This window comes from Pleuronectes platessa, chromosome 7 (assembly GCF_947347685.1).
Source record: "Pleuronectes platessa chromosome 7, fPlePla1.1, whole genome shotgun sequence".
Lineage (NCBI taxonomy): Eukaryota > Metazoa > Chordata > Actinopteri > Pleuronectiformes > Pleuronectidae > Pleuronectes > Pleuronectes platessa.
The window spans coordinates 2,444,870-2,471,297 of record NC_070632.1 but is presented as its reverse complement, the minus strand read 5'-3'; the positions used below and the strand labels follow the sequence as shown (position 1 = coordinate 2,471,297).

Sequence of the window (26,428 nt, the reverse complement as noted above, 5' to 3'; positions counted from 1 at the left end):
TCCAAACCCCAAAAAACTGTCTTTTAGAATCAATGTTGTTTCATTCATTCATTCACTGTATTTATTCTGATTGTTCACCTTCATTATCATCATGATTCTGCACGACTTTTATTCTCCATTTTGCAGAGACAATATAAATTATCGATAAATGTCAAACTGACCGTCACAAGAGTCAGGCTCCTTTGGAAATGCTTTTAGTTTGAAAACTCTGGTTTTAATAACTAAGGAAATAGTAATGAATAATTAAATGAGTTCCTAGAAAATAAATTAAGAATTAAATCAAACTAAATCTAAACTAAACTTTTTGCATATCAAGGACAAATTTGAGCAAATTTGAAATTTCAAGATTAAAGTCGAATGTTTAATAAAATATTTCTAAATTAATGTAAACTGAAACAAATCCAAAGATATTAACGGTAAAACCGACTCGATTTGATGAAGAGGAGTCGACTTAATTCTCCATATTTCATCTTTATTCACAAACTTTATTCCTAATACTCTTTTGTGTTCTCAGAATCAGAAATACTTGATTGATCCTCTGGGATAAATGTGTTTTTTAGGTTATAAATTAAGAAGTTTGCAAAAAAAACATGTGCATTGTAATATGATAAGAATGAAACTATATTAGGCTACGTTCTATTCTATTCTATTAAAGGTTGTAATCAATAGTTTTTCCTTTTATAATCCACATCTACACAAATAATTATTCCAACAACTAACACTCCACTCAACTCTCTACACCTCCTGCTTAGAAATAAAACCCAGGCCTTCTGGGTGATGACCCTGTTTTCACTGGACACTGTATTAAAGCCCTGAGTCTCTTCAGTGAACCATTCATCCCATCATGTGAGCTCCACTGGGCTTGGTCCCTCGACATCTGGTGGTCCGGCCGGGGCCACTCCCCCCCCCCCCCTCGGCCTCCTCGCCACACACTGTCCCTCCGTCTGCCTTCGCTGGCGTCTGCCCCCCCGCTCGGTGGGAGATCCACACACACACGACCGCCACACTGGACGCTCGGTTACAAATATTTTCTCCTCGGCCGGAGAATCCGACCGCGCCATTCAGCTTGTGCCAAATAAACACAAGTCCCGACCTGCGGTGCTGAACCAGTGGTGAAGGTCACATGTTAGCAGGTGTCCCAGTGAAAACCAGGGAAACCACTGAGGCTCCACTTTGAAAGCAACGTTTTCAAACTCTGTCTCTACGAAAGTTTTGGCTCCGTATCAGTTTTTTAATTCCTTGTTCATAGTTACACGTCTGAAAAGGCCGAACATGTGACCACTCACGTGCACTGGGCGTGTGCATGTGAACAGGAAGCACTTGGTTGTTGCTGAAGGAGCTGCAGCTACACTGGGGACAAGCTGTTAGCACAGACAACAGGGTCAGTAACAGTCGTAATGGAGGCTCCAGGTAGTGTGGTCATGTGACAGGAGCCGGACGAATCAGTGAAGGTTATGTCTGACACTTGCACTCTCACACATGACCAGCAGAGGGCGACTCCACTAGTTTCAAGTCTTCTTCAATAGAGCACGATATTCATTGTTTTCATTTTTGTAAACTAAGCACCGTGTGCATTGGTTACGGACAGACAGTAGCGTCCAATGGGTGCAGGTCTCAGGTGCAGGTGGGCGTGTCGTGAACTTGCATTCTCAATGAGGCTCCACCCCCGCCCGCCTCCAAATATGGTCACTTCTGGTTTCAAAAGACCAAGATGGAGCTGGACTAAACGTCTGGACTAAAAAGACTGGACTCTGATGCGTCTCCTCTCCAGACGACCTTGAACACGACCTTTACACATGGAATGGAAACAGCTAACACAACAAAACCCGTCTGCAAGACTATATTTAAATATTAAAAATGTAATATTAAACACCAACCTGCTTTGGTTTGGTTATTCTGAGGCTTCAGGAAGTTTTCATATCCACAACTTTGTGTTTTTAAATCAATAAAATCATCTACACTCGATATCTTAAAAATGATACAAAGTAAAAACATCATGTGAAGGAATCTGAATACTTTCTGTATAGTTTTCTCTTTTCAAATGTATATTTACAGTTCTATGAGCTCATGTGATTAAATTCCCTGTCGTTGGTCACAGGAATTATATTTGTTCACTGAATGTGACAATATAACATCTTAAATGTTGAATTCATAAACCCAGACACACTTTGATCTGAGCCCCCCCCCCCCCCCCCCCCCGGCTCCTCACCCTCCAACACACTGCTTCAAAGCTGGCAGCAGATTTGACCACAGCCGAATCAAACCCATGTTTTCTGCAGGACATCGTAACATGAAGCTCCAGAACTCATATTCAAATCTTCTGTAAACTAAATTATTTACAACCTGGTTCCTGCTCTTAGATGAACGTGAACCAAAGATTACAACTTGCACTTCCCTCAACTGCACTCGTGACTCAGGTGTGGAGTCGATAAGAGGAACAGATCTTTAAATGTGTGAGCCACAAACAACAGACTCCTTCACAAAGTCTCCTCCTGAACGAGGTTTCAGATTCTCATTCATCAGCTCGATCGTTGGACACAGACGTGAATGAGGAGGATCATCTTCATCATGTCCTCCTCAGCTTCCTGTTTCCAGCTCTTGGAGAGAATCAGTTTTTCTTGTCTTGCCATGTCAGCGATGTCACAGCTACATGTGTGTTTGGTTCACGGTGACCTGAAGAGACACAGTAGTTATTTTATTTAATTCCAGAACAGAATAGAATATCTTTTATTGTTAAGTACAGTACGAGTACAGCAAAAATATGTTTGATTTAACTATAAAAACAGTCAAATTACCTTTTCTTTAATTTTTGTAGTAGTTAATCAGGGTGTATATACATGTAAACAAACATTAACAATAACACCACGTGTTCATATCGATAAAAAGAAATTGTTGTCATCAGAGATTTGAATCTTTAAGGTGTAAAGATATTTCACTGCGTAAAAGTTTGACCTGCAGCTAAATAATAGCATCAGATAATCAGAGGATAACACTGGAACAGATTGTGACGGGACATTTTCACATCATTATTATGGAATAATATTTTACACTCTTTCAATAGTAGTGGAAAACTTTAGAAACAATGAGGAAGAAGTAAATCTGTGTTTCTGAGATTATTTCTAGAAAGATCCGTTTCTCGTCCTGTTTCTCATTCACAGTTCTCTCTCTTTCTGTCTCTGACCCTCGCTCGTCCTGTTGTCTCTCGTCCTGTTGTCTCTCGTCCGGTTGTCTCTCGGAGCCGTCCCACTTTCCAGGTATCGATCCGGTGGACGTACATTAGATCATCCACGTGGCTCTGTGATTGATTTCTGCTCTGACAGGAAGTTGCTGTCCCTGCGTCCTCTTAACGAGCTGAACCCCCGGCTCCTGTCGGTCACGATGACCTCATACTCGTCAGATTAGTCGCTCAGATAAAGAAGAAGACAAACGACTGATAGGATCTCATCTGAGCACGATGCTGAATGAGGTGTCCGGTCATATTTGATTCAGACATCTCACCTTTGTTTTGTCCTGCAGAGACGAACACAGTAATAATCAGAGACAGAACAAAACAACCCGACATGAACTGGAGGAGGGAGAGAGAGAGAGCCGATCACTGTGGTACGACTGGGAGATGTGGAATCTGACAACGTGTCGGTGTGAGTGGACGACAGAGACCACATGATGTGTTATTTAAATCAGGAGCTTCTTCTTCTTCCATCACTTACTGTAACGATGATGTAGAAAAAACCATCTTCACACGTCTCATCAGGAATAAACAGAGTGTGAAGAGCAAAGCAGGAAAACAACGAGAAAGATACTTAATTCTGAGGTTTATAAGATGGTGGGAATATATATATTTATCCAAAGCAGGGAAGGAGAAGGTGAGACAGACCCCACGGGGCTGAGACTGGTTGTCATAGCAACGCTGTCTAGGCAGATTTAAAAAAAAGGAGCGGAACTAAAAAGAGGACGAGTTCGTTTTGTCCTCCTCAACAAACTGCTGCCAAAGAGGACCCCCCCCCCCCCCCCCGATCGCGACAAACAACCCTCCGGTTTATTTATTTTGTAAAGAGGGGAGACAGGGGGAGATGGGGGGGGGGGGGGGGTTCTCTGGTGAAAGAGGAGATGGAGAGAACAGACCTGTAAATAACTCCTCACCCACTGACTCTTCAGCTGCCGGACCCCAGTTGGTTCAGGGATAAAGAGAAGCTCTGAGGTTGTGTCCACTGGGATGACCACATGACCTCGGGCCACATGACCTCGGGCCACATGACCTCAAAGGATCCACCATGTTAATATAATCGACATATAAACAAACAATAGACAAACAAAACGTTTTACCTGCCACACTGTAAAAAGATGGACGACACCACAGCTCCATAAAAACCAAAGTGTCTCCATCGCCCCCTGGAGGCTGTCTGTAGTACGAACCAACCTGAGACCATTTCCACAACCCCCCCCCCCCCCCCCCCGATGGTGTTTTTATATAACTGTTACCATGGCAGCACAGGTCTGGGACGATTCACATTCTCAGGTCGATGAAATCTTCCTTTTACAAAACACAGACTTTTAATAAAGATGGACGACATGACGGCTCCCAAGAGTTAAAGCCAAAGCGTCCCGGTCGCCCCCTGGTGGCTGGCTGTAGTATAGGTCATAAACCCTGCCTCCTCCATGTTAGCAGATGGGATATGAATCGAACCAGAACTTTAAAGAAGGTGATTATAGGACATCTGAGAGGAGATTTTGAATTAGAAACAACAGAGTCGTCGTGTGAGGAGCGTTGATGCTTTCACCAAATCTAGTCCCAGCATGAAAAGTCATGGTTGAGATGTTCAACGTGTAGAATAGACCAAATGATCACAGACTGAATCCATGAGAAGAACAGACACATATGAACATCCCTTGTTTAGGAGACCTCACCACAGCTGGTGACAAAGCGTGAAGTCAGACCAGGACAGAGCTGGGATCTTTCCACCGGCACCTCTGGCGTCACGAGGCCAAATATAGCTGGATAATGCAATGGTAATTGATTTCACGACCAGCTGCCTTACATAAGCACGTCAGCGTGAACAGAGATGGTGAGAAAGAGAGGGATGAGGACAGAGGTGCAGGATGAGGATGGTGTGAACAACCGGCTGAGAGAGGAAGAAGTGAAGCGACAGGGCAGCGGTGGAGGAGGAGAGCGACGAGATGATGGAAGAGAGAAGAGACGAGTGTTGGGAGAAGGATTTATAAGAAGAGCTTTCAAAATAAAAGAAGTGGAGAGAGTTAGAGGAGCAGAGACACAATGCCTCCTGGGAAATAACACTTTTATTCTCTAACCTGACGAGTGACTTCAAAGTAGTGTTTGTACAAATAATCTGTAAAATCAGCAACGACATCTTTTTAGATTGGTCTATGTCCCATCCACTAACACGGAGGAGGTGCACTCCTCCTGGCAGCAGGAGGAAGAGAGGCGATGTTGTTTTGTCTGTTCTCCTCGGAAAGGTCAAACTCAGCCATTTAATAACAGGGTCACAGCAGGAGGGAGGAGGGAGGAGGGAGGAGGGAGAGAGGGAGCGAGGGAGGAGGGAGGAGGGAGAGAGGGAGCGAGGGAGGAGGGCGACGGAGGAGAAGGAGATTGAGAAAGAGGAGGAAAGATAACGTCGTTACAAAGGAGAGATTCTGACAGATAAAGTGTTGATGACCGATATTCTGCCCTGAAGCTGTCGTGGCTCTGCTCGATGTTTTGCTGCACATCATTCACCTGGAGGAGACTCTGCTGCCCCCCCCCCCCCCCCCCCCCGCTGCCTCACCCGCTGCCCCCCCCCCCCCCCCCCCCCCAGCTGCCTCACCTGTGCTCTGTAAAGTCCTACATGCGTAGAAAGAGTCTGATCTCAGTAGATTCTCTGCTGCTGTCAGCTTTTCTCGACCTCCACCTCTGAACGGTGCAGCTGAGGCCTCACGATGACTTTAGGTTGCTCAGGGATAGAAATGATGGGAAGACTCCGAGGACAAGTCTCGAGTTATAATGAACTGAAATGATTTGATCAGCTAGTGGGGTCGTCACGATGTCCAGCAGGGGGCGTCTTTTAATGACCCCTTTATATGTGAACAGTTTTTACATTGTTACTACCTTTACAATTCTATTAACAAACTTTTCTGCTGCTTTTACGTATGAAACGAGTCTCGTCCATTTCAAACGATGTAACTGTCACTACCCACATACTTGTTAAACTGTAATAAACCACTAGAGGGCAGCGCAGTGCAGATGGCGGAGGAGGAGGTGACGATTTCCTCATGAGAAAGACGCGGAAGCAGCCATGTTGTAAACGGCGGTGGTCGAACCGACAGGCAAAGTCTCTCCGAACAAACAGGTCCACCATGGTTGAAGTTTGAGGTCGTTTGTACAAAGACGTCTCTGTTTTATCCGTCTGAATGAAACCGATCTGTCATCATCATGTTTCACACGTGAGACACACACATTAGGGACATGTGAAGAAAAAGATTTCATAACGGTACGAGAACAAAGTCGTAGTTTTACAAGAACAAAGTTGGACTATGGATTTATTTTCATAATATTATGACTCTACCCTTTTTGCTGTGATATTATTAGTAATATATAATATTCTCGTTATAGTGCCACATCAGTTTCTTCTCAATTACAACTTTATTCTGACACTGCAACTTTTTTCTCGTGATCTAAGATTTGTTTTTCTTGCACAAAGCTTTCATTCTTGTAAAAATGCAGATAGTACCCAGCACGATGAAATTATAGTGTAATTTAAGATGTGTGTTTGTGTTTGTGTGTGTGTGTGTGTGTGTGTGTGTGTGTGTGTGTGTGTGTGTGTGTGACTACAGGTTGCTGACCAGGATGGCGGGGATGAAGGAGCAGCAGTTCACGGAGGAGAAGCCCCTGCTGCCGGAGCAGAGAGGAGCGGACTCAGACCTGGTGAGTCCACCTCCTGTCCTCTCCCTGTGTCCTCTGCTCCGTCCTGTGTCCTCTGCTCCGTCCTGTGTCCTCTGCTCCGTCCTGTGTCCTCTGCCCCGTCCTGTGTCCTCTGCTCCGTCCTGTGTCCTCTGCTCCGTCCTGTGTCCTCTGCTCCGTCCTGTGTCCTCTGCTCCTTCCTGTCTCACCTGCTGCAGAGCGAGCACAGGAGGAAGAGACACGTCGGTGCTCATTAGCTGAGATGTGGATGATAATCTGTCGATGGAGCTTGTTTACCAGGAAAGTGACAACAACACGATGAGAAGATGAAGGGTCACTTGAGCTGAGAGAGGGAGAGAGAGTGATGGAAGAGAAATAGAGAGCAGGCTATATAATTATATATGTGGTTATATAAAGAGCACTTACTTACTGCAGTTCATCCATTACCTCAGCAACAGGTCGCAGCCCAATCAGGGCCCTTCATGTTCGAGGGCCTGCTGCTGCAGGAGTTATGGAACCGATGGCGTCTTCCCGTGAGAATCTGTCTGAAAGTGAATCATTATCTCCTTAAACTTTCCAAACAGCCATTAGAGGCTGATTCCTGATTCCTGAGACTCGTTTTAGAGTCAGACTTCGTCATGTGCTGAGTAGGGCACAGATCCAGGAGCAGTCAGAGGCTCTCAAGTAGCCGCTGGGTGATTTTCTAACACTTTGCTCGGCAGTCTGAAGGTCAGTTACGAGTCACATCCACAAACTCTGCAGCTTTTACTGTTACTGGAAAACCCAATGAACGTGAAACCAGGAAGAAGAAGAACTCCAGGAAGTCGAGGCCTCTGTAGACCGAGTCGTCTGGAGGAGGCCGGTCCGTCTCTGGAAGGAGGAGCGATTCTCCTGCTTCTTCTAAAACCTCTTGTTTCTGCTGGAGGAATCGTTACGAGGCTCTCAGGAGAAACACTAGATCAGGTTTTATTTTCTCTTTTAGAAAAGCTTCCTGTGCTGCATCACTTTAAATGTCTAATTCCATATTGATCTGCTGGTGGAGCAGAAGGTCGTTGAATCTGCTCGTTACGATCCGCTGCCCCATCGACCCGGGGACATGTTAGCGTGACTCATCGTGTCGCTGGGTTTCATTGTTCTGCCGAAGACGACTTCAGCTGCTTCATCTCCCGCCTCTCGCTCCCCAACAGGTCACCTCCAAATGACCTTTAAGAGAAGGTCACTGAGCGTCGACCTCCTGGTTCTCAAACAGGGGTTAGGGTCGGACTCACAGCTCAGTGATGCTGGAATAACGTACCAATAACTTTCACTTTATGATTTACTTTAAAAAACACCAGCTTAAAACTTTCATGACACTAAGCAAATAGGAAAAAAATACATAGTCTTGCTTTTGAATTGTTCAAATTTGGTCTCAAATGAGAATTCGTAAAGAAAAAATCCTCTTTAAATTGTAAATTAGTATTCAATGATTTACATTGTGTGTAAACATAATAATTTATATTTAACAACCAGTTCTAATCTTTACAGTCTCTATGTTTAAAGTAAAGCTTAATAAATAAATGAGTCATGGAGTATCAAGTTGTAAAAATATAATTTAGTTATTGAGGAAATCAAATCTGAACGATCTGGTGTCTGGTCAGATTTGAAAGCTCCTGAACTTTTGAACGTTTCAGACTTTTCCTCTCTGAAGTTTATTTTCACAGAGTTTCTGGTGTAGCAGGTTCCTGGATTTAGATTTTCAGGTTGGAAATGAATCGTCTCTGCTCACAAACGTCTTCTGTCTCCAGGATGAAGTGGTAGATCTTCACTTTGACCTTTGTGATGATGTTGGAACAGGAACTTTACAGGAACAGACTTGATTTTAGCATCAGAACATGAATCTACATCACATGTGTGTTTGTTGAGTACATGTTTGTTGAGTACATGTTTGTTGAGTACATGTTTGTTGCGGTTTTTACCCCAATAACCACTTTGTTGTTCTTGTTGTTTCAAGACACAGCAGGATAAAGGGGATGAGGCCTCGGGGGGGCTCCCCTGCCCCGCCAGCCCCGCGCCCCTTAACCACCCCTCTCCCCCCAGCCGCCCCACTCACCGTTGGCATGTCATCGCACGGCACTGGCTCCTCCAGACCCGCCGTCGGACCAGCGGGGTCATCCCGGTAACTACCAGATCCACCGGAACGAGCAGAAACACACAGACACACACGTTTGAACTAAACCGAGCAGAGAAATCTGACTTCAGACACTGAGCTCCACAGGAGACACAACGCTCACCCACTAACAGCTGCTGTGAACTTCTACTAGAACACTACCAGTGGCTGCACAGGAGTAAAGCAGATACAATGATGGAAAGGTTGTTTACAGCCGTTGGCATTGTCGTCAAGAATTTACTTAAAGCAACACTATGCAACTTTTACTGAGCAATAGCGCCCTCTGCAGCCACATGCTGGACACACGCCCGTCTGCCAACCTTAAGAGTCAAGTATAGGTAGACGCCGCCCACGTCGGTGATGACGACAGGACGTACGTTTGTCAGACAAACTTCTTTCGTCACTAATTTACAATGTGAAACCAGAACCATCAGATCAGATGAAACTATGGAACAAACACACAAAGCTTCAGACTCTCATGGAGGCTTCAGTTTCTCTCTGTGTCTCCTCTTCAGCAGAGAGACGCTTTAAAAACAACTGAAAACTAGGACAAAATCTACATTTGCTAAAAAAACAGCCTCCAGGCGCAGACTCATCGGATCAGAGACAGAAACACGTCCTGACAGAAAAGGACGAGTGGGCGCAACACAACAATCAGCCACTAGAGCACCGACACATTGAAGAACTGCGTAGAGTCGGTTGTTTCATGCAGACGCCACAGCACACACTCTCCTGTCAGTTCTCACTGAGGACGAGCTGCAGCACCTCCTCTTCATGGAGTGTGACGGGGTGGGAGTGAGAGGAAAGAGTGCCACCTGCTGGTCCGACCACCAAACTGCCACCACTAACATGTTTCCTTCTTGCATGAAACTTTGCTGTGTTTAGACGTGTCCCTGTCCTCTCTCCTCTAATAAACTATTCCCCTCTTTTTCCCTTCTCACCACTGATCCATCGTATATGTGCAACTTCCATCTTTAATCCTGACAGATTTTCTTTTCAGAAACCCCCTCACTTGAACTCACAGACTTGTGCATGTGTAAGGACTCAGTGTCTGCTGGGTCCTAACCTCACGTGCATGTCCATGTCTCTTCTGTCCAGATGCTCCTGCTTTGCCCTGAAGGCGGCAGAGCAGGAACACACTCGTGAACCTCACGTGCTGAAGCAACACGGGTTAGAAAACATGCATTTAAAGAAACAAACCTGTTTTGCTTCAACACATTTCTTCTTAAATGGAGAGTTTAGATCATATTCCTCACGGAGCGAGCGCCTCGGCTGCAAGATAGAAATCATAAAGCTTCAGATGAAATCATAAATCAATAACGATTTGTCTTGACCGGGTGAAGCCGGCGTCTGTGAAGGTTTAAATCTGTTCTGGCTCAAAATGTTGTTTTCATCCCAGAGTTTGTTTCCGTCACAGTCGATTTGCTTTGGGCTGAATCCTGATGCTGAACTCTCCGTCACCCTGAATAACACCTTCCTTCCTCACTTTATTATCTTTTTTTAACGTTGATTTGTTCCCCCCCCTCATGCACTTCAGTAAATGATCTGGTTTCTTGACACGCTGTCGCACAACAGGTGCATTCTGCTGACAAACTAATGTACTAAATATTAAATACTGGAAACTAGAACATGTTTTTAAAGTGGCACTGCATCGATTATTACAGCAGCTTTTAATTTATCATGACGTCCAGATAAAATCTCCCTGCTCGCCCCCTGGTGGCTGGCTGCAGGATAGGTCATAACCTTTACCTCCTCCATGTCAGCAGATGGGACATGGACCTAATTGTGTATTTTAAATAAAGATGGATGACATGGGGGGGGGTCACAAAACTGAATCCAAAGTATTGCGTGACCTCCTGGTGGCTGTCTGCAGTATAGGTCATTAACTCTGCCTCCTCCATGTTAACAGATGGTGCGTCGGCCATCTTTATTTTCAGATGTTTACCAGGGTCCTGATGAAAGCATTATATAATTGCATCATGGGAAATGTAGTTCTCTCCCATGTGTTTTTGGAGTTTGCAGTAATAAATTGCTGAAGTGCCAATTTAAACTCATCTAATAGTAGAACTTAACTTTGACTAATTTAACCTGTTCAAACACACGTTTGTGTGTTTGTGTAGAAACAGGTGAACTTGTCACGCTAAGGTGCTTCTGGGTGTTTCCAGTATCGGGGGGGGGGGGGATGCTCCCTTTGTGTGATGATGTCTCTCAGCTCTGTGTCCACCTCCGTCTCTCAGTCTTCTGTCTCTGTTTGTGTGTCTGTGCAGGAAAGCTGTGACCAGCTGATGCCTGCAGGGGATTGGAAGGTAAGAGCTGCTGCTGGAGAGTTTGAGCCTCTCTCTCTTCATCGTCTTTATCTTTCATCATCATCATCATCATCATCATCATCATCATCTCTTCTCTTCTCGCTGTCTGTCGCTCCTCATCTCCAGTTTAATATATTCTTAAAAGTTCAACTTAAAAGATATAATGCAAACTAAATGTCCTTTATGGTGAAACACATTAATGTTGGTTTTAATACCAACTTCTTAACACATTTATTTAAATAGAAACCGTTAATTTATGGGTTGAATGTGGGTCATAGCGCCACCTAGAGTTTGGAACCGTCTTGGCATCTATAAACTGTAATTATGAACAAGTTAACACTCTCGAATCAAAGGTGGATGAAATCATTTTACAGCTTAGAGGCACAGAGACTTTAAACCTGGACTGGACCTGGATGAGAGCTGAGTACAGATCTTGACAAACTGATTTCACCACAAAGTTTTTAGATTTAACGAGAACAATCTAAAGTTTTAAAATATTCGCAGGCAGATTATCAAGAAGCGTCGGCTGCAGCTCAACTGTATCTGTGACCGTTCATCATATGGAGATGGTTGCTTCAGTCCCTTTCAGTCACGTGATGAACTCTCTGGTTTCCGTTTGTCGTCCGTCCATCAGGCAGCGACTGTGAGTTTAAATCAGGCCGAGGGAGAGTTAAGCTCCTCTGTGAAAGAAAAGAGTCGGAAAGAGGACGAGAGAGAAGAGTCAGCACCACGAGCCTTCTGTCAGCAGGACGGAGGGAATAGATGGAGAGAAAAGAGGGGATAGAGGGAGAGACGGGGGGGCTGCTGGATGACAGTGTGTGTGTGTGTGTGTGTGTGTGTGTGTGTGTGTGTGTGTGTGTGTGTGCTGCAGTCAGCATGATAGTCACTCAGACCCCATCGCAGTCCTGTGAATCTGCACGTACACTTCTCATCCTCATTTTATTTCAAATGAAGATATTTAGATTAATGGATAAAAAGATGATTATTACATGAAGTTGAGTTTTAGCACGATGGCGCCCCCAGGTGTCTTTAAAGACTCCGTAAAATCTTTTATTTTACTTCCTGCATGTTAGAATTCGATAGTTCTAAATCCTCTCGTCGCTGTTTTCCACGAACGGATTCTGTTGAGGAAACTTGTTCCATTGAACTCATAGACTGTAAATAAAGCAGCCAGCCACCAGGGGGGGATCAAGACACTTTGGCTTCACTTTAAAGGAGCCGTCATGTCGTCCATCTTTAATTCCAGGCGATGATTGACGCAGCGCGCTTCAGGCTCCACCAGTTTGACCAGAACCTTTGTAATAAAAGTGACTCTGAGGTTCCAGCTGGGAACCGACTTTCTGTTGGTCTTTGTTTGTTCCATCAGACGAGACACTTCAGGTCACGAAATGATCCAAACACACAGAAGTGTTGTAGAATCTGGAAACACGACTCGCAGCAGTGATGCAGGTTTTAAAGCTGAATCAAATAAAACACAACTCGGCAAATTATAGTTATAGTATCTTCACTGCTTTCTTTAAAATACACATTTACTTTACATTAAGCCGTCAGTCTAGATTGTTGACTCTTAAATCAAACACAACCCTGCACAGATCTCTACACAACCTGCCGGAAGGAGGAGACATCGGGTCCACAAGGATCCAGAATCGATTTGAATCACTTGCTTTGCACTTTCACAGATTTCTCAGACAATAATTCACGGTTGTTGCTGATCAGACACATTCAGAGGACTGATATCCACATGTTTGTGTATTCTGGTGCAGCCTGATGGAATTTAAAGGCCTTGGACGAGATGTGAGCTGCACTGAGAGACGCTTTCCTTTGTCCTGGTGATCTGTCCTCCAGAGGTTCGGCCTCATTACGCCTCATTTACACAAACGGCAGCGGTTTGGTTTTTTTGCCAAAAGGATTTTACAGAACAAGGTTGATGAGCAGAACTAGAGAGAGAGAGAGAGAGAGAGAGAGAGAGAGAAGACTGACGAGACCGCAGACCAATCCTGAGGGGGAGACGGAGCGGTGAGCCAGTCATCAGCTGCCTCCCCCACCCCCTGTCTGTGGTGCCTATAAAGGGTGAGGGGAGGGAGGCGGGCGGCAGCTGAACAGGGAGGGAGGGAGCCGAGCACACAAAGACACTGCAGCAGCATCGACTCTCCAGCTCAGCATCCGAGTGCAAGCGCTCACCAGGACCTAGTCCCTTAAAACAGGAGAGGCCTGGCTGCTCGTCTTCCTCCTCCTCCTCCTCCTCTTCATCAGCTGAGAGTACTGTCCCTGCGGAGCCATGCCTGAGTGCTGGGATGGGGTGAGTGGCGGGGGGGGGGGCAGTGCATGATGGGTCCTGAGGGCACAGACAGGGGGCTGGAAATATAGAATAATAAAAAAAAAAATCTTGAATCTGGTGTGGATGTGTCAGAATAAATGTCTTCATCTTTGTCTGATGATGACGATGATGATGAAGATGAAGATGATGATGTTTATGTCTGTGATGAGATGAAGAAACTGCAGCGTCAGTGTCAGATCACGGGTCAGTCCTTCTTCCATGGCCCACTGACACACTAAGGCATGTAAACAGATGCTGTGCAGTGCAGCAACGCGCCGCTGCAGTGTGTGTCTGCAGATAAACACGTGTATGTGTGTGTGTCTGTGTGTGTGTGTGTGTGTGTCTGTGTGGAGGAGGTGTTGATCCATCTTTGCTATCATCCATGTTCTCAACCTTGAAGAGGACGAGTGAAGCTGTTTGTGTGAGGGAGTTATTTGAGGTGTGCAGCTTGTGTGATTTGCAAAGTAAAATAAATCACACAAAAGGAATGAAAGGAAAATGAACAGATGCAGTTTCTTATATTGAAACCTGGTTTAACCCCCCCCCCCCCCCCTCCCCCCCACAGACAGATGTTGTGTGTGTTTTCTCTGGAGGTGTGAAGGTCATCAGGTCACCTCACATGTCCCAGGGTCCGGCCGCTGAGGCTGAGAGTCGTGGCCCCAAATTAGAGCTGATTGCAGATAACACGCATGTTGATGCTGAATTAACAGAGAGATAATAAAGAGATAATCTGGATTAACTGGTACCGTCCGTGTGATGCATGACGATGCACCGCCCGGGAGGATCAGGCTGAGTTTTGGCAGCCGAGTGAAATGAGCACTGTTTGTTTGTGTGCTGCCGACGTGTGAGTGAGTGTGTGTTGGATCAGTGTAAAAATACACAAGTGTCAGAATCAGCAGCGAAAGCTTCACTGCCCCTAAAAGCAGGCAGAATAATCCCAAAAATACTGTGTGAGTTTGTGTTTGTGTGTGTGTACATCTGTGTCAGTGTGTGTGTGTGTGTGCAGCTACAATACGCAGCTCGGGGTGCCACATATCTCCTTCCTCCATTTTGAGTTTGTCTGCCTCTGACCAGCGAACGCAGACAAAATGTGGGTCAGAACAAAAAGAGAGAATTCTGAATCACGAGAACTTCAGAGTCGTTTCAAAACAACAACGACAAATCAACAATACATTTATTTTTTGTTGTGGGTGTTTGAATAAAATTCCTTTGTTGTTCTTTAAAATTGATATTATATATTATATGTTATATTTTGGTTATGAATCTTGTCTAAATATACATGATTTACATTTTTTATTATATGTAATAAATGTAATTCAGGTAAAATGAATCTGCTGCGTCACTGTTGGTCTGATGACTCATCACATTTTGACAGAAGACGTGAGATGTCTCCACTCATTGTTTTTCTTTCGATTTGTAATTTATCTTTTCCCTTCGTTGTTTTTCTCTGACATCTAAACAGCCGTCGTGTTTATGACTCATGTACTTTTCTATATTTCTGCCGCTCTTTGTGTTTATTAAAGATCACGTCTCATTTGTGAAGGACAAAAAAAACCTGAAGATTAAAGTCTTCCGCGAAACAGCAGCTTTAATTTGTTTCCTTTATTTGACGGTTTAGCTGCAGGAGAGAAACGAACAGGAAACAAAAGAGGAAGTTGTGTAACACTGATTCCAGGTCAGGAGTCAGTGGGATTTGCTTTAACTGATCTCTCTCTCTTTCTAAAACCTTGTATTAAAAAACACAAAATCCTTTGTTCCTACGTGAATGAATCAAAACAGTTTTCATTTCCAGATGTGAGTGACTCCAGCTGCAGATTCATCTTCATCATGTTTAATAATCAGACGATCACACTCCTCAGTGATTTACTGTAAATAACAAGAATTCATTTCATTCATATCTGACTTTTAACAATATTCAAAGACACTTAACATTGGTTAGAATGGAGAAGGCTCTGTCGCTCCAGGTTATACTTCATTCTTGCGTCTTTATTTTTTATTATAATTATTGTTATTACTTTACATTTGAAACCATTTACTATTGAGTTATCGCCTGTTAAGTCAATTAATGTCCCATAAATTACAACCTGGTTCACGTCTCCACTCGAGCTCCTGCAGAAGAAGATTAATGAAGAACAGTCCAGAGGATAAAATTCAAAAGAATAAAATAAAGAGATCAGGGCTCACGGCTCTGTGTGAAAACATGTGTGTGTGTCTGTGTGTGTGTGTGTGAAGCCCCAGGTGAGAATGTTCTTTGTGTTTCACAGGAACATGATGTCGAGACTCCTTATGGGATGCTGCATGTGGTTATCCGCGGGGCGCCCAAAGGGAACAAGCCCGCGATCCTCACCTACCACGATGTGGGACTGAACCGTGAGTAGAGGAGTGTGTGTCTGTGTGTGTGTGTGTGTGTGTGTGTGTGTCGAGATGTTCCAGGTTGTTGTGTAAGGTGTTTCTGCTCGTGTTAGAGGTGATAATTGGCACCCATGCAACACTATCCCTCCCTGTCTTCACTCTGCCAACACACAGACACAGACAAACACACACACACACACACACACACAGACACACGCACACACACCTCACACAGACAGACAGACACAAACTTGTTACCGTCGTTGTCACCAACTTCACACACAATTAAAAGAGACAAGTGACAAATGAGTCATGAAGTTTAAAATAATTTCAGCTCAGTTTCGGGTTTCGTCCCATTTTCCTGCTTCTGAGAGACTAGAGGGTTTAAAGTTAATTTAATCACAACTGATTTCATGGATTGTGTAATCCTTTTATAACCACAACATCAGAGAGACAACACTCTGGTGTTGTGGTTATAAAATCATCTCTATACACTCTGAGTGGACAGTAATTTAATGAAGGGAGAGATAATACAACATAAATCCATGTGAAGAGGAGAGGACGGACAGATGTGCAGAAAATCAGAGGAGGAGAAGATTAGAACAAAAACAACGAAACATAGAAAAAGGGCTGCGACCGAAATAGAAGAGAGGAGACGAGGAGACGAGGATGCAAAGGAACGGGTCGAGAGTCATCGATGAAATGTAGGTCAGAAAAACATCCTGCAGAGGGAGGCGGGGCGCGGCCGGCAGCAATGCAGCACTGACGGGTGGAGGTGGGCTGGGGACGGGGACGGGGGATGGGGGGGGTTTGGAGGATGCCGTGTCAGGGACGGGAGCTGATCCAAAAACTGCAGATATGGGATTTGAATAAGACGATTATGGATCTTATTTAGAACAGATTGAATTCACGATGCAAACACAGGGAAGTAGAATAAAGTCACATATCTTAGAATTAGCTCAGTGTCCATGTTGTTTCTGCTGCAGCACCTTGAGGTTATTAATATTCATGACCAGTCGATAAATCACTCGACTCTGCTGCATTAACAGGACGGAGCGGGAACTCAGAGAAGGAAAAAAATGGTTTTAAATCTTAATGTTTCAACTGAAAAGATGAATTTAAAATGAGTCCAAACGGCAGATGGCCCAGCAGAGGAAACACAGAAGTAAAGACAAAAGGAACCGGAGAGAAGAGGGGAGTGAAAAAGAGAAGAAGAGATTAGAAGAGTGTTTGGGGAGAGGAAGATGATTGAAGGAGCAGGAAAAGAGGTCGTGGCCCCGAAACTGACGTCGAGACAAGAAAGAAAATCAAAGTGACCCACGGAGGCATCTGTGCTTCTGTCTGACTCCAGAGGAAAGAAGGGAGGAAGAGGAGGAGAACAAAAACAGAAGAAGGGGAGAGAGAGAGAGAAAGGGAGGATTAGTCGGAGAGGGAGAAAGAAAGTGCAAAAGGAAGAAGTATAGGTCACGGTGCAGACTTCATCCCGACGATGACTCAGCACAAACGTGGAGGGAGGAACTTCTCCCCCCGGCCCTCAGGTGGCGCTGTGGCACAGACGGGGAGGTCACCGCCTCTGGTTCGTCACCTCTGACCCAGTTGTCGTGTCCATCGGTCCGATTGATTAACACAACTCAACCAGAGGACACAACGAGTCTGACGCACACGGGGGGAAAGTGGGACATCTGCAGAGACCAGTATCGAAATGTGACGTCAGGATTCACTTTACTGAGTTTGAACTGGTTTCAAGGACATGGAGCTCGTTAGGGAGAGGAATCCTCGGAGGGGGGGGGGGGGGGGGGAGTTGTTGAGAGAAAAAATAAACTCAAAAACGATATTTACAGACTTTGGTCTTGGAAGCACAGACAGGATCTGCACTCGTTCATATTTCTGTTAAGTGAACGAGGTGAGATGTGATCACTTTCCTTTCCTCTGTCCTTCCTCCGTCCTCTCACTGACTCCCTTGTTTCCTTTCCTCCCTCCCTCGCTCTCCGACAGACAAGCTGTGCTTCAACTCCTTCTTCAACAACGAGGACATGCAGGAGATCACCAAGCACTTTGTGGTCTGTCACGTGGACGCCCCGGGGCAGCAGGTCGGAGCGTCTCAGATGCCCCAGGGGTAAAGGAACCTGAACTCTTCTTCTTCTTCTTCTTCTTCTTCTTCTTCTTCTTCTTCTTCTTCTTCTTCTTCTTCTTCTTCTTCTTCTTCTTCTTCTTCTTCTTCTTCTTCTTCTTTAATGTTGTCTTTATGATCTCATGTCATCATGTGTATTGTCCCCTGCAGGTACCTGTATCCCACCATGGACCAGTTGGCCGGGATGTTGCCGACTGTGGTGCAGCACTTTGGGTTCGTGCTCCTTGCTTTTAAATTCAAATGTTAAATTTCACACACTTTACACAAAGAACACACATTTAAGCTCTGGTGTGCAAAATAAAACACCAATAGAATCTTATCTTTATTAATATATATATGTGTGTATCTTGCAAACATAGAATCAAAGATGAACATTTATATAAGCATCGATTTCTATCTGTGTCTCTGTCTCTGTCTCTGTGTCTGTGTGTCTGTGTCTGTGTCTCTGTGTCTGTGTCTGTGTCTCTGTGTCTCTGTGTCTCTGTGTCTGTGTCTGTCTCTGTGTCTGTGTCTGTGTGTCTCTGTGTCTGTGTCTGTATCTGTGTGTCTGTGTCTGTGTCTGTGTCTCTGTGTCTGTGTCTGTGTCTCTGTCTGTCTCTATGTCTGTGTCTCTGTGTCTGTCTCTGTGTCTGTGTCTGTGTGTCTGTGTCTGTCTCTGTCTCTGTGTCTGTGTCTGTGTGTCTGTGTCTGTCTCTGTGTCTCTGTGTCTGTGTCTCTGTGTCTGTGTCTGTGTCTGTCTCTGTGTCTGTGTCTGTGTGTCTCTGTGTCTGTGTCTGTGTCTGTGTGTCTGTGTCTGTGTCTCTGTGTCTCTGTCTCTGTGTCTCTGTGTCTGTGTCTCTGTGTCTGTGTGTCTGTGTCTGTGTCTCTGTGTCTCTGTCTCTGGGTCTCTGTGTCTCTGTCTCTGTGTCTCTGTGTCTGTGTCTCTGTGTCTGTGTGTCTGTGTCTCTGTGTCTGTGTCTCTGTGTCTGTGTCTGTGTCTCTGTCTGTCTCTATGTCTGTGTCTGTCTCTGTGTCTGTGTCTGTGTCTGTGTCTGTGTCTGTGTCTGTCTCTGTGTCTGTGTCTGTGTGTCTGTGTCTGTCTCTGTGTCTCTGTGTCTGTGTCTCTGTGTCTGTGTCTCTGTGTCTGTGTCTGTGTCTGTGTCTGTGTCTCTGTGTCTCTGTCTCTGTGTCTCTGTGTCTGTGTCTCTGTGTCTCTGTGTCTGTGTCTCTGTGTCTGTGTCTGTGTCTGTGTCTGTGTCTCTGTGTCTCTGTCTCTGTGTCTCTGTGTCTGTGTCTGTGTCTCTGTGTCTGTGTGTCTGTGTCTCTGTGTCTGTGTCTCTGTGTCTGTGTCTCTGTCTCTGTCTCTGTCTCTGTGTCTCTGTGTCTGTGTCTCTGTCTCTGTCTCTGTCTCTGTGTCTGTGTCTCTGTGTCTCTGTGTCTGTGTCTGTGTCTGTGTCTCTGTGTCTCTGTGTCTCTGTGTCTGTGTCTGTGTCTCTGTGTCTGTGTGTCTGTGTCTCTGTGTGTCTGTGTCTCTGTCTCTGTGTCTCTGTGTCTGTGTCTCTGTGTCTGTGTCTGTGTCTGTGTCTGTCTCTGTGTCTGTGTCTGTCTCTGTGTCTGTGTCTGTGTCTCTGTCTGTGTCTCTGTGTCTGTGTCTCTGTGTCTGTCTCTCTGTGTCTGTGTCTGTGTCTGTGTCTCTGTGTCTGTGTCTGTGTCTGTGTCTGTGTGTCTCTGTGTCTCTGTGTCTGTCTCTGTGTCTCTGTGTCTGTGTCTGTGTCTGTGTCTGTGTCTCTGTCCACCAGTCACATTCTGTACCATCGAGCATCAGAGTGTTTTCAGTTGCTGTCAGTGTTTCCTTCACTTTTAAAACCAGTGTCTAATGGATCAATGATGTTTTTAGATTTAAGAGCATCGTTGGGATCGGAGTTGGAGCCGGAGCTTACGTTCTGGCCAAGTTCGCTGTGAGTCAGATCAAACCACATATCTTCTAAATGATCCTCTAAAGATATGAATATATTTAGATTTGACATCATCTGAATCCATCTGTGCTCTCAGCTGATCTTCCCCGACCTGGTGGAGGGTTTGGTTCTGCTCAACATCGACCCCAATGGCAAAGGATGGATCGACTGGGCCGCCACCAAGGTGCTCGCCTCTCACAGCTCACGGATCCAGCTCCACTGTTCGATTCCTCGTGGTAATGATCTCCCTGTTGTCTCTCCTCAGCTGTCGGGTCTCACCAGCACGCTGCCGGATGTGGTGCTGCCGCATCTCTTCAGTCAGGTGCGTTCACGGGCCACAGAGGAAATTGACTCGGTTGTTTCAGTTTTCATCATTTTGAGGGTACCAACGGGAAAACTGACATTCTGTGTGTGTGTGTGTGTGTGTGTGTGTGTGTGTGTGTGTGTGTGTGTGTGTGTGTGTGTGTGTGTGTGCAGGAGGAGCTGATGAACAACACAGAGCTGGTGCAGAGCTACCGACAACAGATCAACAACACAGTCAACCTGTTCAACCTGCAGCTCTTCTGGAACATGTACAACAGGTGGAGAGACACACACACACACACACACACACACACACATGCACAAACACACAGTTCATCTTGTCATTCATGATGTCTGCCCCTCAGTCGCAGGGACCTGGAGATGAATCGCAGCGGGACGGTGATCAACGCCAAGACCCTGAAGTGAGTTGTTGCTTGTTTCCTGGTTCTGGTAAAGAAGTCATTGAATTTTACCATTGATGATATTATTATTATTATTATTTCTTACATAAACTAAACAACTATTTAACAAGACAAAGTGTAAAATAAAGCTTTAAAAACCAAATACCTGGTTAAAAGCAATACAATAATAAAAACAATTAAATAAAGCTGTAAAAACAAACAATGTAATATATGTAGTGAATTCTTTACAGAAATTCAAAGTCACCACGATTGTTTGTTTTGGTGAACACAACATTGTGACGAGCAAACGACCTGAAAACCTGCGACACTGAAGAATCATAATTTTCTTCAGCCCTAAAAATCAATACTAGGAAATCTTAAATGAAATGATCCTCCATCATATCCAACATGGCCGCTGTTCTCCTGCAGGTGTCCCACGATGCTGGTGGTAGGAGACAACGCTCCGGCTGAGGAAGGAGTGGTGAGTCCTTCTTCTTCTTTTCTCGTCTCCTCAGGCTGGAGCTCTGTTTCACCAGCGCCCCCTGGTGGTCCTTCTCATCTACCTTCTCCTTTAATTCACTCCTTCTTCCCTCTTGGTGATCGTCTCTCTGAGAAACACTGAACTCTTCCTCCCCCTCCTCCTCCTCTTCCTCTTCCTCTGCTCAGTGCTTTGTGAATCCTCACGGAGACTGTTTGTCCTCATTCAGCTCGACAGACCTGGTTCACCCTCACAGACAATGTGTGTGTGTCTGTTTCCAGTCTGTCTGTGTCCATCTCTGTGTGAGTGTGAGTCCATCTGTGTGTGTGTTGCTGTTCCCCTGAGGCCGGGACGCTCTGTCTCTGGCGTTATATTTTCAAGTGGCCCAGATGTTTGTGCTTCTGCACCAGTTAATCTTCTGCATGTTTGCAGGAGGGGTGGGACGGAGGTGCAAAGGGGGGGGGGGGGGGGGAGTTGGGGAGGAGGGGGCAGGAGGAGATGTTGTTGTAAACCTTTCGGAAAGAGAGAAAGATGGAGAGATAGGGAGCGACAGAGCGGTGACAGAGGTTGTTTTATTGCATGTGACAGATGGAGGTCAGGTTAATATTTCATACCCGCTGATAGGAGCAGTTGTGTGTTTGTGTTTGTGTGTTTGCTCTGTGTCGTTTCTTCTGGCATCGCAGAGGAAACGACACAGAGACGTCATTTAAATCCAAAACACACACACAGTGTTGACGTCTCCTGCTCCTCATGCAGGAGACTTTCAATTATTATCCGACTTGAATCTGAATCTGCATCTGCATCTGCATCCAGATGTTATGAGCACAATTTAGAGAAAACAGACAAACGTGCATTTGCTTTGTTCATGTTTGCAAGTGGAAACAACAGAGAGGAAAAACAAAGTCTGTGTGTGAATGACGGTGTGTGTCTGTGCCTGTGAGTGTTTGTGTGTGTGTGTGTCTGTGTCTGTGTGTGTGTGTGTTAACAGTACGGCTGTGTTCTTTGGCTGCAGCAGTGACTCATCTCTGCAGCTCACTGCAGTATCTGGGTCACACACACACACACACACGCACACACTGACACACACTGATATGATCAAACAATAACATCCACATCTAACTTCAACACATCATCAGGTTTCTTGTCTCTGTATCAGTTTATTTTTTTGCTTATTCATTTCTGTTGTTGTTTTTTCCAGGTTGAGTGCAACTCCAAACTGGATCCGACCAACACCACCTTCCTGAAGGTAATGGTTCGTCCCGGTGTAATGGTTTCTCCTGCAGCTGCTGCACATCCACACAGAACCTGTTGACATTTTTGATTTATTTTTCTTAAATTTAAATCACCAAATGTGACAATTTAACCATTAACAATATGATGAGAGATGATAGTTTGTCTTTGCATATCAAATCAAACCAATTTAAAAAGAGATTAATTAGTTGCCATGTTTCGATTAATGTGTGGGCTCCAGAGACGATGAATCCAATCTCATATTAATCAGAACACGGGAACAAACGGTCTCTCGTGTGCACACAAAAATAATATCAAAAAATAATATCAAGTGCTTTTTGTAATAGAATGTGTCCTTGGCAGATGGTTCTGTCTCTATGGTAACTGTGTGGTAGCTGTAGTAAAGTCTCTGCTGATAGAAAGACACTCATTTCAAGGATTTGCCTCAAATCTGTCATAGATGGTTATTAATCCTCATATTCAGCTTCTCAGAAAGAAAAGTTAATCGACAGAGACTAACAACGAAAGGGTGTCAATCTGAATTTGTGAGTTATTTTCTCCTGTTGATTGTCGATCCTGTTGTGGCAGATGGCCGATTCTGGCGGACTCCCCCAGCTCACACAGGTAACACACCAACAAACAGCAACACACACTCAACTCAACAGGCTGTCGCACAATCAAATGAAACCAACAAACAGAAACCAGTTGGACCCTGAAGGCATCGTGTTAAACTGTCCGATCTAATGAAAACTGTGACGTGTGTTGTTTTCCAGCCTGGAAAGCTGACTGAAGCCTTCAAGTATTTCCTGCAGGGAATGGGCTACAGTAAGTATCTGGAAACACAACTGTGCTCTGTGAGTGAGAGGTCTCGACCACAAGAAGCTGGATCTTATTCAGGGAACTAAAACATTCCTGCAGACTGTCGTTCAGCTGCATTTCCATTTTTGATCTAAAAACCAGGTGTGAGTGACGACATATGGCGACATGCTGTTCCTCTCACATCCACCAGGGGGCGGTAATGCACAATACTATACAACATCAATGCCTTCTGGGAATAGAATTCATGCTGCAGTCAAGAGAAAGTGATATTAAATGATTTTTAACATAAGTCTGCAGAGGATGGTAAAAACTTTATGGATTGTTTTGACTGGTTTAGAAACTGCAGGGGGACAAATATGATTCTGACAGTTTGACACAGTTTAGATGGTATAATGGAAAATCTATTTATAAGTGTAGCTGCACTAGAAAAACAGTAAATGAGTTAGCGTCAGCACGAGTGACAAAGATTATTCAAAACATCAGAAATACAGATTTTTATAACTATTGCTGCGATTCAGCGGCTGAAATAACACGTTGCTCTCGACGTGAGATATCGACTAATCCGCCCCCCCCCCCCCCCCCCCCCCCCGATTGGAGACACTTTTTAAGGGGTAAGAATATTTAACTTAATTTTGGATCATGGTGGATTTGTACACAGTTCCTGCGAAGGGTCCTAGTTTCTGCGGTCGACACAAGTCTGTACATTAATTTCATGTGAAAATCTATTTCAGTGGAAGTTGTGTTGTTTGTGGTGACGGGATACGAGTTGTGTTAATCTTGCTCTGTCTCCCTTGCCCTGTTCTCTCAGTCGCTTATGTGAAGGATCGGAGGTTGAGTGGAGGGCCAGGTACTTCCTCCTCCCCCCTTCACCTCTGACCTCTTATTGCTGCCCTGTTGGATGATATTGGCATTTTGGAATTTATGTTGATCTTTAATTTTTGCAACTAATACACTATTTTTGGGGCTGTTATGGAATCTTTACGTTTGCCCATCTTTGTTTCATCAAAAATAATTTTTCCTCCCATGGAAAAATAAACTGTCTTTACTCCCCCCCCCCACCCTCCCCCCCCATTCCTTTACCATCACATCTCCAGTACTGCTCTTTGCATGGCCTTCAGCTAGCTGGGAGCCTCCGGACTTTAAAATCATTCTCAACATACGCAAATTAATAACTAACTTTAGAAGAATGAACTCTCAATATAGGTCCTTTAATACAATGTGGACTTATGCTTATTCAAATTTAAAATTTAAAGATCATGTTGTAGAATGAGAATTTCATGTCTCCTCTTTTTATCATAAAGTATCAAAGGCACATATTCCCGAAATTTAGGCTGTAAACGTTCCATAACTCAATGAACTTAACAACAATCAGAGTTCATTCTGTCGGAGAATAGAAAAATATCAAGATTATACAAAACAGGTTGTAATAACAGCATCATAACTAAGTTACGACCAGTCCTGTTAAAGTTCAGAAGCATCCTGTTGATTGTGTGTTTCTGGAGGTCGAAGGTCGTCTCTTCCATATCTTCCATATTTGGCTCTGTCGTCTATCTGTTAGCCAATCGAAAGAGAGGCTCAAAGACACAACACGCCCTGATTGAGGAGGAGATGTAAAACTACACTGAGATTATGTTTAACATGTAAAACCAATAGTAAATCAACTTATTATAAACTGTAATATTGTGAAATATAATATATAACATGATTTAAATGACTCTCTGGGTTGTAGTGATTCTCTACTGAATCTATTTCATATAAGGAGAATATAAAACACATGAAACATTTGAACGTGATTCTTTCAAATCCCCAAATTTGTTTTATATCAGATTGTCCGGCCTCTGGTTAGTGTTTTTGTTTTCAGGCCCATGAACAATAATCATATCAAACAGTTCCCAGCAGCAGGCGTCTCGTAAGAGTTTTAAAGTAAGTGTATATTAGAAGCTTGCTGTGCTGCCCCCATGTGGCCAAATGATAAATTGAGCTAAGTGAAGGTAACTGTAGAGAAACTCGTAACGGCAGCTATGTCACTTGTGTTAAATTGATGTATAAAATGTTAATACATTTCTATTGGATGAATTATTAAAATTATTACATTTTGCTCAGATTTAACCTGAACATAATCAGACCCTGGATCAGTTCATCGAGCTTCAGGCTTCATTCTAAACTCAACACAATTCATGACTTTACTAATATTGATGTGTACTTTAATACAATTCCATAACGGTCATATTAAACTGTACAGAGTGATCCCAGAGATTCTCCAGCATGTTGCTGTGTCTGCCTGTGGAGACACTAACGCCTTCAGAGACCGAACCAGTCGAGTCCCAGTTGAACGAAGCAGCGTCTCACCAGCAGCAGAAACCAGATACTCTTTAGTTCTCATTAGCATGAACTCCCCACATCTCCCCGACATCCACTGATCTCACTTCTTTTTGTTTTATCTTTCCACAAATCGTGATGCTAAACTCTTCTTTTTATCTCTGTTCCCCCCCCCCAATGTTTCCCCCTCCCCCTCTTCCTTCCCAGTGCCCTCCGCCAGTATGACCCGCCTGGTGCGCTCCAGGACGGCCTCCCTGACCAGCGCCAGCTCCATCGACGGGTCGCGCTCTCGGGCCTGCACCCACTCCGACAGCACCGAGGGGGTGGGCCCGGTCACCCACACCATGGAGGTGTCCTGCTGAAGGGCCGTGGAAGGAGGGAGGGAGGGGGGGTAGAGGGATGGAGAGAGGCGGGGAGGTGGGGGAGGTGGGGAGGTGTTTTTTAAGATGTGAAGGAGACCGAATTGAGACAGCTCTCTCTGTCGGCCATCTTCTCCCCCCCCACCCCACTGTATAATATCGTATGTATTACTACTAACCCCCCCCCCCCACACACCTTATCTTCAACTCCCCCCCTCGTTTCCCATCACAATATGGGCAACTGTTTTTGTTCTTGTGTTTGCTAATTGTCTCCTCATTCGTTGCCTGCGTCCCTTCTAGCCGCCCCCCCGCCCCCCGCCTGTCAACAGTCCACAAAGCAACATGTGACCTGGAGCTGCTGTACACAACGTGGTGCGAGTACGTGAAAGTGAGGGATGAGGAGGAGGAGTTATCTTTTCAGGGGGTTGACAAAGAAAGAGT

At 44.8% G+C, this 26,428-nt stretch overlaps 1 protein-coding gene across 4 annotated transcripts in view; it reads left to right on the top strand.

Moving 5' to 3' along the window:
- ndrg4 (NDRG family member 4) overlaps positions 1-25,990 on the top strand; it is a 31,080-nt gene extending 5,090 nt beyond the window's left edge. The window contains exons 2-18 of one of the 4 annotated variants that reach the window (XM_053426102.1): positions 6,826-6,916; positions 8,889-9,047; positions 11,306-11,344; positions 15,926-16,031; positions 18,009-18,129; positions 18,295-18,357; positions 20,021-20,081; positions 20,176-20,262; positions 20,344-20,400; positions 20,556-20,659; positions 20,747-20,803; positions 21,212-21,263; positions 22,459-22,506; positions 23,079-23,114; positions 23,264-23,315; positions 24,118-24,156; positions 25,836-25,990. In XM_053426102.1, coding sequence (XP_053282077.1) covers positions 6,839-6,916; positions 8,889-9,047; positions 11,306-11,344; positions 15,926-16,031; positions 18,009-18,129; positions 18,295-18,357; positions 20,021-20,081; positions 20,176-20,262; positions 20,344-20,400; positions 20,556-20,659; positions 20,747-20,803; positions 21,212-21,263; positions 22,459-22,506; positions 23,079-23,114; positions 23,264-23,315; positions 24,118-24,156; positions 25,836-25,990 — 1,314 coding nt within the window. In that variant the 5' untranslated portion in view covers positions 6,826-6,838. Of the gene's footprint in view, positions 1-6,825; positions 6,921-8,888; positions 9,048-11,305; positions 11,345-13,519; positions 13,644-15,925; positions 16,032-18,008; positions 18,130-18,294; positions 18,358-20,020; positions 20,082-20,175; positions 20,263-20,343; positions 20,401-20,555; positions 20,660-20,746; positions 20,804-21,211; positions 21,264-22,458; positions 22,507-23,078; positions 23,115-23,263; positions 23,316-24,117; positions 24,157-25,835 lie in introns of those variants that run through there. The other 3 variants (XM_053426099.1, XM_053426100.1, XM_053426103.1) reach the window with 3 other exon arrangements.
- Positions 25,991-26,428: the final 438 nt, after the last annotated feature.